The sequence below is a fragment of the Pollicipes pollicipes genome, unplaced genomic scaffold (genome assembly GCF_011947565.3).
Source record: "Pollicipes pollicipes isolate AB1234 unplaced genomic scaffold, Ppol_2.1 Scaffold_3087;HRSCAF=3621_pilon_pilon_pilon, whole genome shotgun sequence".
Taxonomy (NCBI): domain Eukaryota; kingdom Metazoa; phylum Arthropoda; class Thecostraca; order Pollicipedomorpha; family Pollicipedidae; genus Pollicipes; species Pollicipes pollicipes.
The window spans coordinates 20093298-20109624 of NW_023596225.1; the positions used below are offsets into that span (position 1 = coordinate 20093298).

Genomic DNA, 16327 nt, shown 5'->3' on the forward strand with positions numbered 1-16327 from the left:
ATATGCAATTCTAAACAAAGAGAGTAAATCGGAAAGAAGCACACCGTATGTCTCGGAGGTTTGCTTACCTTGCTGACTGAGCCTGTCCTGATACCAGCTCTGGGACGGACCGAACTCCCGACGCAGCGCCGACGTCAGGTTCCGATCATCCGTCGTGTCCTCTTCTGACAGCGCACCCATCACCGCAATCCGCGAACCGATGCCAAGAAGCGCCTTTCCCACCGCTTTCTTTTCATCCCCACCGCCCGCCCACAGGCATCCAAGCGTCGCAAGAAGTCCCCCAGCTCTTCCCCAGTAACCCACGCCGATTTCTCCCTCGACTCCATTTGAAACGCCCCACTCGCTGCTACCAGTGTGATGTCCGCGCCCACCCGCCGGTATTAGATGATTGGCGTCCCGGTGACCGCTGACCGCGGCGACCGGTCAGCCTCCGGCTTCGGCGATGGCCGCAGAGGCGCACCCAGGCGCAAGCAGTGTTAATGCACTACATGACAGTGCCATTGCTAGTTCGATCAAAATTTGCGACGTTGTTGCGATTTAGGCACTACATGTTTAAATGCGCAATGACTAAATTTTTGGTACCTACGCAGACGTACTTATGCCCTGGTTAGGGCACCTGGCCTCGCCCTTGACAAGTCAGGACCTTGGATTACTAATTAGAAGTGTTAAGAAACTCCTGGCCTGAAGCAAATCGAAACAAGCGGAAGGCTGTCTATGGTTGTTAATTTAAGGTCGAAGATGTTCATGCATATTTGATTCACCATTTCATTCTGAATTGAATGAAATGCGTTTGCGGGGTTATTTTTGCTTTCCTGAATCAGATCGAATAAAGTTCACTATATGTGAAAGGGACAGAGGGGGGACGGATTGTGTTTAAAAGGTGGGATTGGATTGGACTGCATCCGGGAACCGTAACAAAAGACCCACCAGTAAAGGCAAATGGGCCTCGTCAGGCACACATTCGATCTTTACAAGTATGCCTGTGCCTATACGCTCTGCGTTACATCGAGGCGTCTCTCTTACAGCTGAAGCTTAATGGTCACCGTGTCGTGTCTGGTGTGCTGTTGCCGCATTGGAGCGAGAAGAGGTGCTGCCATCTTGCGGGTGGAACTATTCCATGCTATTAGGCGGAGCAAATCCCCACGGTAGTGGCATTTCGTTGCTTATCGTTACGTGACAAAGGACAATGGCAGTGAAGACCTGCATGCAAATCAGCGTACGCACAGCACGGTCAATAACAACATTTTTCGGTGAAAACGCTTTGGAATCGTAGGGGCTTAGGTCGTCGTCGCGGCTCGTAATCCTAACTCGGAACTGGCATTTAATTCGGCTGGTGGAGGAAATGGGCTCTGAAGCTCTTAACAAGCGTATTTTGTGCAGCAGTAAAAGCGCGTGGTATTTGCGAAGATCCTCCACCTCAAGACACCATAGCGTCGCCCAGAAGTCCGGTAACTGGCTTAGTTTTCTTCTCCCAGAGTTGACTGGAGCGACCAAATTTGAGACCTTTTTTAAATCTTGTTAACATTTGTACGGGGGCAGTTCCCATACATTGGGGGAGGGGGCAGAAACGGCCGCAGTACAGCACTAGACGTCTATGACGGTCAGGATGATCTCGGTTGCAGGATCATAGTGGTTGAGGATTCCGAAGTATTTGTGCGAAATTTCTTGAACACGGATGCCCCAAGTCCAGCGGCGGCAAAAGATTATCCCTATGTTTTGTATTTAGGGGACAAGATCTATGCTACGCTCACCAAATTTGACGCCGAATAGAGCTATGCAGGCGCAGCGCCACGCACTCTGAGTTGGGTAGTGAGGATTTCCCAGGGGCTGCCGGGACAAGTGGGATCTAGGTTAGGTCCTGACAGGCCAGTGAGGATCCCGAAGCATTAGCGCGCACAGGATTTAGGTCCTGCACAGCGTCGTGTTTAAGGGGGAAGGGCACGGAAGACATGTACTCCCTAACCAAACTGTTACATGCATCATATTCAAGTAAACGAATGTCTACAGTTGAAAAAGAATCAGACTGGGTGCTTTCTTATTATCCAGTTAAGGACATCGCTCACCTAAAACAGGGCCTCTTGTTCTAGGAAAGGGCCTCCCGATGCACCGAGAAGCGCCTTATCCTTAAAAAGATGCTTCCGATTCAAAATCTAGCCAAGGGGTCTCGCTGTACAGAAACAGGTCATGCTGATCCAGAACGGCGGCCATCTGCCTTTGGAAGGGATCTCCCGTTTTATAATGGGGCCCTCTGAATATAAAGGGTGCTTCATAACCCAGGACAGGGCCCCTGGTTTGTAGCGGAGTTCTCCCGGGCCACCAAAGGGGTCTCCTTAATACAGCATTGGGCCTCCTGATCTAGAGCATCGGCTGTCTCATCTATAAAGATGGCCTCATGTTCCAGCAAACTTATCTCTTGATCTATGAAAGGGCTTTCTTAGTCCGATTTATTACCCTGTAGCCCATTCAGAGGCGTTGCTCTTGTGAATAATCTAGGGCCCCAGTTAAGGTCCCTACCATCTAAACCTCCCCTCTCCAATTATTTTGCAACCAATGTAGCCCGCTTTGTTTCGACTAAAGGCCATTGATGTTTGTCATATTTGTATTGTTTATCAAATAAACCTTAATTCAAGCAGAAGAGTAGAAATGCAGGGGTACCCACGGAGCAGAGAGCGTTGAAAGGGCATTGCCTTCTCCTTGAAAAGGAACGGTGTCACTCTAGAGGCCACCTTAGGACTCCGAGAGCGCTCTTCAATGGTTGTCGTGGGCGGCGCTGTGTGTTTTTGGTTGTCTGGGCGGGGGCTGAGTTAGTCATAAATGACTTATGTCAGCGCCGCACTCCAGAGCTTTTCATTTAAACCCTCAAGCCTTTGCGTGTCTAATGGCCCTTCGTGTGTAAAGTTTATAGCTTTGTTTATCAAATCAACTGTTGAGATTTTTAGCAGACGGTTTTTAACGCGCAAACACGACTTTTGATAGCGGTGGGAGAGGTGCCTAAGGATGGCAGGGCTGCTGCATGCGATGAACATGCTTTACTATGCGCGGGTAAGCATCCGGCTACATTAACAGGTCCAGCTATGAAGCTTGTGGGCCAAACCATGTGGACAAATTACACAGCCTATCCTAATTTTCCATTGTCCCTGGATTTAGGCCCCAGCATCTCGTGTAAAAGAGTGATGCTTTGTTTAAGGTCTCATTTTAATGTGTCATGTGAAAGGCTTTCAAAGATTTTGGCCTGAATTTAACGTCGCATCAAATTGTTGAAAACAACTTGATGTCATGGCATCAACAGTTCATGTTCACTAATACGTTTACGGGATAGGGCTGAAAGCAAACTGCTACGCATTGATGCATAAAATCCGCAATAAAACAATCGGAGAATGAGTTTGGTGTAGTTGTGGGGTAGAGAATGGATGTGTTATTAATGAAATCGCCAAGGAATACTTATTATCAACTTGTTGCTCGCCGGCGACACGCGATGTCTGTTGAGTGGATGTCACATTATATAAGCAATTTCATTCTATGTTGGATGCTCCTCGTCAGCATTGCAAGGTCTTTTCGTCAGCACTGCAAGGCCTGCCTGCAAAATAAGCAACCTAAACGTGGAACATTGTGCATTATGGAATGACAACATGTTTGCTACACCCAGCAATGCACTCTCCCATGCAGCCGGAAAGCTTTATTTAACCCTTATCAGAAAATTTCCAGAAAATGGTCCGAGAATACAGCTGACAAAATTAAAACACACTGGCTACAAGATTGCACATGAAATTATTGTAATACTGCTCCCAAAGTGCGAGGGGTGTCAAAAACAACACCACTGTTCCAACTATCAATTTGTCTTGCATATGACTGATCGAAAAGCCCATTCGGCAGTCGGCTTGATCATGTCATACTTGTCACACGGCTGATGTTGGGGATGATGGTAATCGGTGCGGTAAGTGGACCGCTGGTGGGCAGCGCACAGTCACTGATCCGCCCACATTCACGGACCCGCTCACAGTCACGGACCCGCTCACAGTCACAGACCCGCTCATGGTCACAGACCCGCTCACAGTCACTAACCCGCTCGCAGTCACTGACCCGCTCACAGTCACCGACCCGCCCACAGTCACTGACCCGCTCACAGTCACTGCCCCGCTTACAGTCACTGACCCGCTCACAGTCACTGAACCGCTCACAGTCACTGACGCGCCCACAGTCACTGACCCGCTCACAGTTACTGCCCCGCTTACAGTCACTGACCCGCTCACAGTCACTGACCCGCTCACAGTCACTGACCCGCCCATAGTCACTGACCCACTCACAGTCACCGACCCGCTCGCAGTCACTGACCCACTCACAGTCACTGACCCGCTCGCAGTCACTGAACCGCTTACAGTCACTGACCCGCTCACAGTCACTGACCCGCCCACAGTCACTGACCTGCTCACAGTCACTGACCCGCTCACCGTCACTGACCGGCTCACAGTCACTGACGCGCTCACAGTCACTGACCCGCTCACAGTCACTGACCCGCTCACAGTCACTGACCCGCTCACAGTCACAGACCCGCTCACAGTCACTGACCGGCTCGCTGAAAGTGGGCGGTCCGCGGTAGTTTGCGAATACGAGCATTATGGGCTGGTGAGTGGCGGGGCTGTTCGGGGTCGGTAATTTTCGGCGGGACTGTGGGCAGTGGACAATGTGTGGACACACTAGCCTGCGTGAGGCCGGACGATGGGCAGTGGGCGGCTGGAGGGCGACCTGCGGTCGGTGAGTGCGTCAGCGGCGGGCGTTAGATGGATGTGCCGAAGGTGCGGTATGACGCCGCCGCCGCTCCCGGGGGCCTGTCAGACGTGAGTCAGCCCGGCCGGCCACCGTCCCGGGCGCTGCAGACCGGCCCGACCAGTCCGTGCATCAGGGCCAAACCACGGCACGGACGGACAGGGTGACGCACACGCCATCCGGCATGCCTAAGCGATGACGTGCCGCTGACATTCGGCGACACTCTGATGTCACTCAGCCCACCCGAGGAGTGAGCGGTGAGGAGTGCTGCCGTCATCAGACGTCTCGGGGGAGTGACGTGCTGCTGGCGGGGGCGACCGCCGACGTGCACCGGTGGTTTGAGACGCCGCTTCTGAGCGGCATTCCAGGGCATATGAACACAGTCTGCCTCTCACCGGCATGGCAGAGCACATGTACACAGTCTGCCTCTCATCGGCATGTCAGAGCACATGTACACAGTCTGCCTCTCATCGGCATGGCAGAGCACATACTCACAGTCTGCCTCTCATCGGCATGCCAGAGCACATGTACACAGTCTGCCCCTCATCGGCACGCCACAGGCCTACTGACGCCCGGCCAATTTACTACAGGGTCACTGACGTCCCGGATTGGCAGGCCTTTAGACCACTGACGTGCCGGATCGATGGGCCTTAGGATAACTGATGTTCCGGTTGATGGGAGCTAGGATCACCGATGCCCCGAATCAATGGGCCCCAAAATCACTGATGTCCAGGGTCGACGGGCCCCAAGCTCGCTGATGTCCCAGGCCGACAGGTCCTAGGACCACTGACGTCTCGGGTTGACAGGTCATCAGATCGCTAAAGCAGCGGGTCGACAGACTCTAGGATCAGTGACGTTTCTGATTGGCGCGCCCTAGAATCAGTGACGTCTTAAGTCAACGGCCCCAGGATCACTAACGTCATGAATCGGCAATCCCTCTGATCACCGACCTCTCGAATCGAAGTGCCGCAAAATAACGAAAGTTTCTCATTGGCATGCATATGTATCGCCAACTTATGCCCAAAATGCCCAAAATTCCTGCAAGAGACTCTCAAAGAGTTGTACATCACATATACCTGCCAGCATGTATTGGCTCATAGGAAACAATTCAGCATATTCCAGAGGAAAAAAAATTGTACAGCGTCTTGGCTTTCAACACACAAACTTTTTATTACGAAACCGGCACGTTACCGACTGAGTTACTGAAACCGCCGATCATGTCTCGAAAGTCAGAAATTTACGGCGTACCGTGCACGAAAACTTTGACCTGGTGGATACGGTACGCCGTCTGAGTTTGGATTCTCTAGACAAACATGTTCAAGGGATCGGCTCAAGACCATTAAACAATTTTTCGTTTGATGCCGGATTTATCCAAACTGGCCTCCTAAAATTCGATCCACAGTCCGGTGAAGAGCAGGCCTTGACGCGCAAGCCCTACGGGCTGATAAGAAAATACGCCACAGGCTGGTTGTGCTACCAACATACTTCGGTGGGAGCTGACCCTGGGATCACTGCCGCCCATGATCAGCACACTCTGTGGGAAGTGACGCCCCAAGCCGCCACTCCAGGACCACCACCGACTCTTGCGATCGGCACACTGGAATCCCTTGCGCGTGTGATTGGCATACCACACGATCGCTACCTTTCGGATAAACATACTATAGGGTGACAACGTGGAAGGCGATGCATCCAACCCGAGGTGCGATGAAGTATTTCCTGCTGTCTCGCCCGAGTCCCCACGGTACGACCTCCGCAAAACGACCGAGGACGTTGGGGCAAATGTGCCTACATCGCAACAAGGACCGTTCTCCCATTTCAACACACGGAAATTTCGCCACAAGCCGACGGCGGCAGGTGGAATTGACGCGGGGATGGCTTTGTGAAGGCGTGTTCGATCGTCCCATTCCGCGGCACTCGTGACTTGCGACCCGACACAAGCCCGATCGACCTGCCGGCGCCAGCTTGCCATCACACGCGCTCCTGCTTATCTGCCTGTTGACACGGGGTTGCCATGTCAACCGGGTCGGAGCCAGCGGCGAGGCGGGTTGTGACGTCACGTTTGCGGGCCGGCCTTTCTCCGGTCGCCCGGCGCCACCGCCCTCATCCGCGCAGTGAGACACAGTACGTCGGGCGGGCAGCGTGCGCACGGACCCGGAGGACAACCCACACACACACACACGCCAGGTGAGAGCTCCTGTTGGCGTCGACCAGCTCCAGGGAGGGCACTCTGGTGATGCTGGGCAGCAGCCGTTGTCCAGGTGAATGCCGGCTCATTTCAGACCGGTGTGCTGCTTGATAACGGTCGGTGGGTGAGGTGGACTGTGGTAAGCGGTGGTTAGCGGCGGTAGCATGCCACTGCCAATTTTTTTATAGAGCTATGTACAGACGGTGGGCACCGGCAGCACAGAAAGGCAACTTGTGTGATATGATGGAAATAACACCATTCGGTGATAAATTGCGACACAGCAAGTTTACGATGGCAGGAGATGTCCAACACAAGGCCTTATGTCATCCAGTCATTTCAGCTACCGCGAAGACTATTTTCAAAAGGTAAGTACGGCCGTGATTGGTGGCTCACCAGCCGGCACGCAGCACGCAGCGTCTGCCGATGGTGGTGGGTCGTGCAGGCGTAGCTCATCACGAGGGCACCTTCATGGTGGTGGGTCGTGTAGGCGTAGCTCATCACGAGGGCACCTTCATGGTGGTGGGTCGTGTAGGCGTAGCTCATCACGAGGGCACCTTCATGGTGGTGGGTCGTGTAGGCGTAGCTCATCACGAGAGCACCTTCATGGTGGTGGGTCGTGTAGGCGTAGCTCATCACGAGGGCATCTCCATGGTGGTGGGTCGTGTAGGCGTACCTCATCACGAGGGCACCTTCATGGTGGTGGGTCGTGTAGGCGTAGCTCATCACGAGGGCACCTTCATGGTGGTGGGTCGTGTAGGCGTAGCTCATCACGAGGGCACCTTCATGGTGGTGGGTCGTGTAGGCGTGGCTCATCACGAGGGCACCTTCATGGTGGTGGGTCGTGTAGGCGTAGCTCATCACGAGGGCACCTTCAAGCGCTGACGTCCATAAGACGACTAACGTCTCATCAGCTAACGAATCATCAGACGTGGCGCAGTGTCGGAGACGGCGCCCTGAGACGTTTCCTCATACTGAGCTCCTAGTTGGGAAGATGGCTTACCGCAACAGAACTGAGTACCATTGCAAGCCACAACTGCACTTTACCAAATAAATTTAGAAACGCCCTCGATACTTGACCTCTGCCCCAAGCAAACATTTGACTGGAACCCAAATGTGGTAAGAGGCCAAGACTGAAAGGTAACGGGTACGATTACGAGGACCTTTACGACTGCGGCAGTCGGTTGGGGCCCCCAAGTCGCGGTTACCTATCGCTTGTGTGCCCCGCAGACCCGTCGTAAACAGGTCATTTGCGCTAATGGGGCCAAGTGCATGCCACTCAACACAAGAATTGTTTTACTATGTCATCGTGGGAGATTATGGCATGCGTTGTAGACAATTCTTTATTTAGGAACAGATAAGTGGGCATATTGGTATAATGCGGCGTGAACCTCACGGGACACGACAATGCCTTAACCTGACAGCACGGCCCTCAGCCTTAACGGTGTTGTCGGTGTCGGTGTCGGTTTAACGGTGTTAATGTTGGCGTTTTTCATCGCAGCTCTGTGCATCACACCAGACAACGATTGTTTTAGATGGGGCCGCTTGTTTGACAACAGCTGTCAGACACTTAAGTATGAATCAATATAGTTACGTGAGCAATAATTTGGATGTCCAGCACCATAACGGCTGCGACAAAAGTTACTGCTACGGCGCCGTTATGAAGATTTAGTGACTTGATATAAGGAAGAAAGACCTTCAGCTCCTGGTTTTTTGGCATTATAAGTTGGAAGTTATTATGGCGAGTTAGCGACCTCATGTTGAATAAGAGACGTTCAATACAGCAGAAGATACTGGTCAAATGACGTTACAACGCTAAAGAACTATTAAATTGACGCCATTCAATATTTCGAGCTGTGCTCATCCTCACTATCGTGGATGAGCCCAGCCCGAAATAGTGCACTGGGCGTAGACCTGAGCTTGCACCTGACCTCCCGGTCACTTTGCAGCTCTGAGATGTGACGCGGGGCCTTTATTGGGGTGTAACCAAGACGCGACCCGGATGACCTAGTGACATGCGCGCTCCATACTGCATGCAAACGCTATCGACGCGGGTGATAGGGCCGGTGTGGGCGCTGGCCTCGCCCTGCAGGGCCGGCCGCATCCGAATGAATCACCATCGCCAGGAGGAGCGGCGCAGGGGCCGCAGACATTGCACAATGCAGCCGTTAGCAGCGGCGCGCAAAAGCTGCAGTCGCGTGCACGAAAAACCCAGCCGGCTGGGAAGCCTCACCAAACGTGTCGGCCTGGGCCGCTCCAGGTCTGGTTGGCGTGACTCGTGCGGCCGTGAGTCGCGCCGGCGTGACGGGTGACGTGACGCGTGAAGCGTGACAGGGGCGGGTGGTGACGTGTCGCCCCACGGCCGTCTGCCCTGGCGCTGCCGGGGCGGCCGAGACTGCGCGGCTGCGGTGCACCCACGGTCGAGACGGCACGGAAACCACGCCGACACCAGCAACAGATAGACGCTGACGAGTGTCCATGGACACGGAACCGGCCCCTGCAGCAATGCATGCCGGGCGGGCGCGGCGCGCGGGTCCGCGGCGGGAGAAACTGCTGGTCTCCGTGTGATCGGACGGCTTTAAAGTAGCGTGACGGTAACCACAAGTATCCCGTGGGGCATGCATAGCAAAGGAAGGCAGGAATTCGATGAAATACAATGAAGGCTTCTTAAGTTGATTCGCATGTCTAGTGCAAACAAGTGTGGATTTAGTTGACCTGAGTCGAGCGGCTCCACATGGACATACCACTTCTGCACTTAGTCCTGTTGGCTGACTCATCCAGATTAGATCGATGACCAACCCTCTGAAGGCCGTTTGCACCAACTTTTATGTCCCATAATATCCAACTTAAAGCACAATCTACTGATTGTTAAATAGCTTGCAGGGTGTTGCTCTTCTCAGCACGCAAATACGTGATTAGGACGCGCAAGGCCGCTGGCGCCTTCTGAAATGAAGGTGGCCCCTCTGCTTCAGGATGAACCGCCCCGCCACCGCCCAGACACGCAACGAACAGGAGATGATGGAGAAATCCAAGCGCGCGCTGGAGACGGCCACCGACCCCGTGGAGAAGCTGCGCTTGCAGCTGCTGTCCAGGGGATCATCTGGCATCATCGGTTTTGGCAGGTATGGAAGCGTCTCGTAGAGGGCCCTGCTGCCGTGGTGTGTACAGCTGGGTACCGGGGTCTGCTGAGTACAGGGATCTGCTAGTGCAGGGGCCTACTGTTACAGGGTTCTGCTGGTACAGGTATCTGCTGGTACAGGGTTCTGCTGGTACAGGGTTCTGCCGGTACAGGGGTCTGTTAAGCACAGGGGTCTGCTTGTACAGGGGTCTGCTGGTACAGGGGTCTTCTGATACAGGAGCCTGCTGGCACAGGGGTCTGCTGGCACAGGGGTCTGCTCCCACAGGGGTCTGCTGGTACAGGGTTCTGCTGGTACAGGGGTCTGTTAAGCACAGGGGTCTGCTTGTACAGGGGTCTGCTGGTACAGGGGTCTTCTGATACAGGAGCCTGCTGGCACAGGGGTCTGCTGGCACAGGGGTCTGCTGGTACATGGGTCAGCTGATTTAGAGGCCTGCAGGTACATGGGTCTGCTGGTAGGGGCCTGCCATCGGCGCGTGTGACGCTCACTGATGATGCAACCGTTACCATTGCGGGGATCTCCTGGTAAAAATGAGGCTTCCATGTCGGAAACAAGAAGCTAGCCATCGCACAGAAACCAGCTTGGAAAGTGCAGCTTCGCTGCCTTGGTAGCCGACACCCCATCCTTTGCCGAAATGGCGTAATTTCACCATTTCCTTGGCAGATGCAGTCGGTGCACCCTTAATCCTCAATCATTATCGTCATCATCTAGGTAGATGCACTCGGTCGGGCCGTTGCGGTTCAAACACTTTTCTCCGCATTCTCTACACTTGCTCTCATGTCCCGGAGCAATCGCCTCACACTTACAGAGCGTGACGCTGGCGCAGTGCGATTCAACAAACGTGACCAGTCTCGGCATCACGACTCAAAAATGTCAAGATCCGTGGACAACGCTTCCTACCACCGCACCCTTCACCGGCACTGGACCTGCTGTCAATCAAAACGGCGTGACCGGGTCCACACGAACCGGCACCGACCGAGCGACAGGACACGCCGCGATGACGTCACGCGTCCGGGAGCGGCTTCCGGTCCTAGCGCTGAGTCACAGCTGCGTGTCGGCCGGTCCGCAGTGGAACTCTCCGCCTTCCGTCTGCCCTCCGCACCGAGGCGGACCCGAAAGGAATGGTCCATTTATGAAATGGGGCGTGGAGATAAGTTTTCCGGAGTGAAGACTCGTGGGTTGGAGCTGTAGGCTGTGAGATAGCATCTAGTCGCACTATGCTTGCATGCAGTTCAAGTTTAGATTATATATATATATATATATATATATATATATTATATATATAGCGTATAGAGCCAGCGTATACATAGCCAGGGACAGCGGGGCTGTCGCTAGTGCTCAGACTCTGTATACAGGACCCCGCTCCGACAGCGGGGCCGCCGCCAGTGGCATACTCCGTATGCAGGACCCCGCTCCGACCCAGCGGGCAGACCACTGGGCGGACGGTCTCACCAGGCATTTACGCCACATTTGCTCTCGTCCGGGGGAGCAGGAAAAGGCATTTCAGGTCGTCACAGCGAAATTGCAGCTCATAACAGCTCAGACCGTGACGGCAGAAGTTCTGTGGTGATGTGAGAATAGGGTTGAGTTCGAATTCGACATCGCTTCTTTCGATGCACCACCAGTCAGACGTTGCCCGGGGATGGGACCAGCTACCCCGCCCCGCCCCCTTCCTGTCCCGCCGCCATGAATCTGGACCACACTGCAGTAACGGCATGCGGCCGGAAGTCGTCATGAGCGGGTCGATGCTGCGGTGCTGTGAGCCATGGCGGGCCACCCTCTCGCCAGGCGGCCAGGAACCGCATGCCGCGGGACATGGCCAAACCGGTTGCTGCTCGATGTGTGCGGATGGCACCAAACCGGCATCGCTCCACGAAGGTCCGCCATGAACGCACGGGGGAATGCGTGTTGTTCAGACTGGCGGCATGTGGCGACCCGCAGACGCCGCCCCGCGCCGTAGCTGACTTTTCTTCCGTCCGGCGGCAGGGTGTTCCGTCGCATGGACGACGACAAGAACCGCATGCTGAACCTGGAGGAGTTCGGCGAGGGCATGCGGGACTCCGGCCTCAAGCTGAATGACGCCGAGCTCAAGGCCATGTTCCAGGCGTTCGACAAGGACAAGTCGGGCTCCATCAGCTTCAACGAGTTCCTGGAGAATATTCGCGTGAGTGGGTGCTGCAGCGAACCGCCGCTGCTGGACGGCTGGCGGCTCAGAGGCCGCAAGAGCGCAGCACGCCTTTCTGGACGACAGTTGTCGACTTGTCGCGACCGGGGGCGCACTTTGAATTGTGGTAGATAAATGTGATGGGAAGATATATTACCCCGCCCCAGGTCCACGCCAATGCAGCGCGGACCGTGCTTTAGTCACGGCGGCACGCAATTCGATATTAACCGTTTGTTGTTCGCGCAAGGAGAAAGATAGTAATCTGGCCCCGGTTGGTAACCTGGCCTCAACCGGTAACCTGACCTCGGCCGGTATCCTGCTCCCGGCCGGTCCGCGATCTGGTCCGGTACCCTGACCTCAGACCGTACCCTGACCTCGTCTGGTACCCTGCCTCGGTCGTTACTCTGACCTCCTCTGGTACTGCCCTTAGCACGTGCCCCGACCTCGTCTGGTGCCCTGACCTCGGTTGGTACCCGGACCTCGTCTGATATCCTGACCCCGGTCGTTATCCTGACCTCGCTTGGTACTGACCTCAGCAAGTGTCCTGACCTCGACCGCTACGGTGACCTCGGCCGACACCCTGACCCCTGACCTCTATCGCCGCCGACAGCCCCCAATGTCGGCCGCCCGGCGGAACGTGCTGATGGAGGCGTTCCGCAAGATGGACACCAGCGGCGACGGCGTGCTCAGTCTGGAGGACATTCGGCAGACGTACAGCGTCGACTCGCACCCCAAGTACATTAGCGGCGAGCTCACCAAGGACCAGATCCTCAATCAGTACCTGGCCAACTTCGAGAAGAACGGCACGGTCGACGGCAAGGTGCGCCTGGAGGCTTAGGAGCTCGGGGCGGGTCTGCCCCTCGAGGAGCCTCCCAACTCATTCACGCGGGGGGGTTACCAATCCCACACGAAACCCATTTCATAGACGGATGCATGGCATATTGTTACTAACGGAACAAGTGGGAAACGAGAGCCAAAAGCTCAACACTTCTGTTGCATGGAACCTAATCGCATCCACTGAAAGCATCAGGCGTCCTGCATGTTTCATTGTCCAAGCCCGGCTTGTTCACATACACCGCATTGTGCGCGAAGGAACCGCTCGTGCTTTCGCATCCACAGCGCACTTTTTGCCGGCCGCCAGTGAGACAGCGCCCACCCTGGTCGCCCTGCCGTGACACCATCTCCCAGCGTCCCATTGTGGCGACGGCCGCGCCCGCTCCGCCTGCCCGCCCTCGCGCCACACCGCGGCGGCACCGTTTTTACGTGGCGTCTTCCGGCGCGGTAAAAACCTCGCGATCCCACCGGCGAAAGCGGGTCACACGCCGCCGGCCTCCCATGGCGGGGCTCTGGGACGGCCTCCGCCGGCCTGCAGGTGGTGGGGCTCTTGGTCACAAGCCGCCAGCCTGCCGGTGGCGGGGCTCTGGGACGGCCGCCGCCGGCCGCGGGGTCGGGTGGCAGCGGGAGGGCTCACTGGTCTGCTAGGGTCGCTGGGATTAGCTTGGGTTGTGTGGACCACGCCGAGAGGTGTCTTCACTGCCGCTGTCGTGCGTTGGCATGTGGAGGAAATCGCGGTGTCTTCCGTCCCACTGTCTCACCTTGGAGAGAATGATGAGACTTAAGGTCCGGATTCAGGAACGACCGTCCGGCTGATTCCTTCCTAAAGCCAACGCATTTATCTGACATATATGCATGAAGTGTGGATTCCGCGGGAGCGTAGCAAACGTGTCGTACACTCACACACTCCCCTCTCCCAGCCTGTCTACGCCTCACTTGTTGACTGTTCCTGCCTCATTCAAGCCACCTCCGCCCTCTTTCAGCTAGCTTCTGCGAGGCCGCAGTCTCACCTTCATGAGGTCACCCTTGGAAAGTTCAGCGGTTTTTAAGAGTGCAGCCTTCGTCCGATTGACTGCAGCGATGCTTGTTTGGCCGAACCGCCAGATCCCACCCAAGGAGGCTGAGGCCCGCCAACGCCACTCGATCTTCCACTAAGGCTGACAGCCTTGCTCGAGCCATTAGATCTTCCTCTAAGGCTGACAGCCTTGTTCGAGCCATCAGATCTTCCTCTTAGGCTGACAGCCTTGCTCGAGCTATTAGATCTTCCTCTAAGGCCGGCATCCTTGCTCGAGCCATTAGATCTTCCTCTTAGGCTGACAGCCTTGCTCGAGCCAATAGACCTTCCTCTAAGGCTGACAGCCTTGCTCGAGCCATTAGATCTTCCCTTAACGCTGACAGCCTTGCTCGAGCCATTTGATCTTCCTCTAGGCGCACAGCCTTGCTCAAGCCATTAGAGCTTCCTCTAATGCTGAACCCCGTCTGGATTGCCAGATCTTCGCCTGAGGTTGAGGCCTGTCCGAATTGCCAGGTCATTTCACTTTGGCTGAACGGATTTCTAGTGAACCGATTTAAGCCCCTTTGATCGCGGCTGCTTACTGCCCACAGCATATTGAGACACGCGAATGCGGCAGTATGGCATGACATAACACTTGCATGCAGCCACGAAGACGTTAAGCATCTTTCTCGCCGGTGGTTCACAAAACTTGTATTGCATTCCAAGCCGTATCCGAACGAGAAGATTACCTCGACATCCGGTTTTACTTCGTAGAACGTCACATCGATAGATGGCACAGCATAACAGCGTAGTTTACTACTTCCACTGCGGTTGATGGACCAGCCGCACGCTACAGCCAACAGCCGCCTAACTTCAGCGCGATTGCCCCTCCCCCCGCCCCCCGTGAGGCACCGCCCTTCCGCGGTGGGGGACTGTGTGCTTCAATGATCACGCGGACGGTCGGGAGGCTTGCAAAGCGCCCTCTCTGTTCAAAGGAGAGGAGCAAGACCAAACGCGCTTTGCGCGAGGGCTCTGACTTCGGTCAAAACAGGTATTGGTAGCCCCTTGGCCCCAGTTTTCCAGTTTTATTTGGGTCTCACCTTATCCCACTGTACCCACGGACATCGATGCAGAGATCCTGGGCATGGAGCGGGCTGCCCTGCGGGTAAGTCGGGGCAGCCAGCCAACGCATAGTCCCGTGAATCCCGCGCTCGTCCGCCGCCAGTGGCCCGGCACATCAGCCGAGCCCGCAAGGCGCGCCAATCAATGCGGTGTACAGCCGCCGCCGCGCCTGGCCGGCATAACCGATCGACCGCCGCCCGCAGGTGACCAAGGAGGAGTTCATCGACTACTACTCGGGCGTCAGCGCCTCCGTCGACACTGACGCCTACTTCGACCTCATGATCCGAAACGCCTACAAGTTGTAGGCGGCCGGCCGGAGGCGGGGCTCGGGAGTCTGCACGGCCAGCGCGTGCCACACCGCGCCGGGCCCGGCCCGGCCGGCGGAGAACGGCGCCATCTTTGACTGGAGCGTCTGCCACGAGGTTCCTCGCCCAGACGTCGCTGATGGCTCGGGGAGGTCGGGCGGTCGCGAGGGGCCCGGCGGAAGCCACTAGCAGGCGGTGCCAACGGCGGCGTCCCGAGCACGAGCTTCAGCCGCCCAGAACGGGCCACTGACGATCAGGAGGCGCCCTGCTGACGCCCCGAGCGCGCCCCTGGACGCGTGCGGAATGCGCTTGATGTTCGGCAGGTACACCGGCATGTGAAGGCAGGGTACGTCGGAGCCGCCGCATCCCTTCTCCGTTAATTGCGGATGCGACGCTATATTCTCAGAGGCTTCCTGTGTGACGTCAGGTAGAATAACTGTGTAGGACTCTTGTCACTTGGTAACATATGGTAAGGTTCACTGGTTTAATAAAGGGCAGAGCCGGAGTGTGGTATTACTGTTGCTGCTCGTCGTTCAGTGATATCTCACTAATTCTGAGGGCGATGTCTAAAAATGCCTGGCGCAGCTTGTGGTTTCTGCCGCAAAGAAGCGATGGGTGCAACGTGCGAGATACAGAGGACCAGCACCGATCCAGTACTAGCCCCTCTCTTGGGCGGCGACTGTGGTGTGACTGGGGCGACGACCGAAACCCAGGCGTCAAGAGAGACTGTAACAGTCCAAGGCACCGCAGTCATTAAACCTGTGCCCGTAGACGTCCCGAGTCTATACAGGGAAAACCGCGTCAGCAACACCCAGTTTGTGTGCT

General features: G+C 55.7%; 1 protein-coding gene across 2 annotated transcripts; it reads left to right on the plus strand.

The window, feature by feature from the left end:
• Positions 1-6881: 6881 nt before the first annotated feature.
• Positions 6882-16007, plus strand: LOC119090430 (calcyphosin-like protein). Of its 2 annotated transcripts, XM_037213232.1 has the most exons (5): positions 6882-6948; positions 9919-10068; positions 12070-12247; positions 12858-13067; positions 15401-15502. In XM_037213232.1, the coding sequence occupies exons 2-5, from the start codon at positions 9920-9922 to the stop codon at positions 15500-15502; spliced, it is 639 nt and encodes a 212-aa protein (XP_037069127.1). In that variant the 5' UTR covers positions 6882-6948; position 9919. The 2 variants fall into 2 exon arrangements, with proteins under 2 accessions (XP_037069127.1, XP_037069126.1); XM_037213231.1 differs by lacking the exon at positions 6882-6948 and having other exon boundaries at positions 9920-10068; positions 15401-16007.
• The last annotated feature ends 320 nt before the right edge of the window (positions 16008-16327 follow it).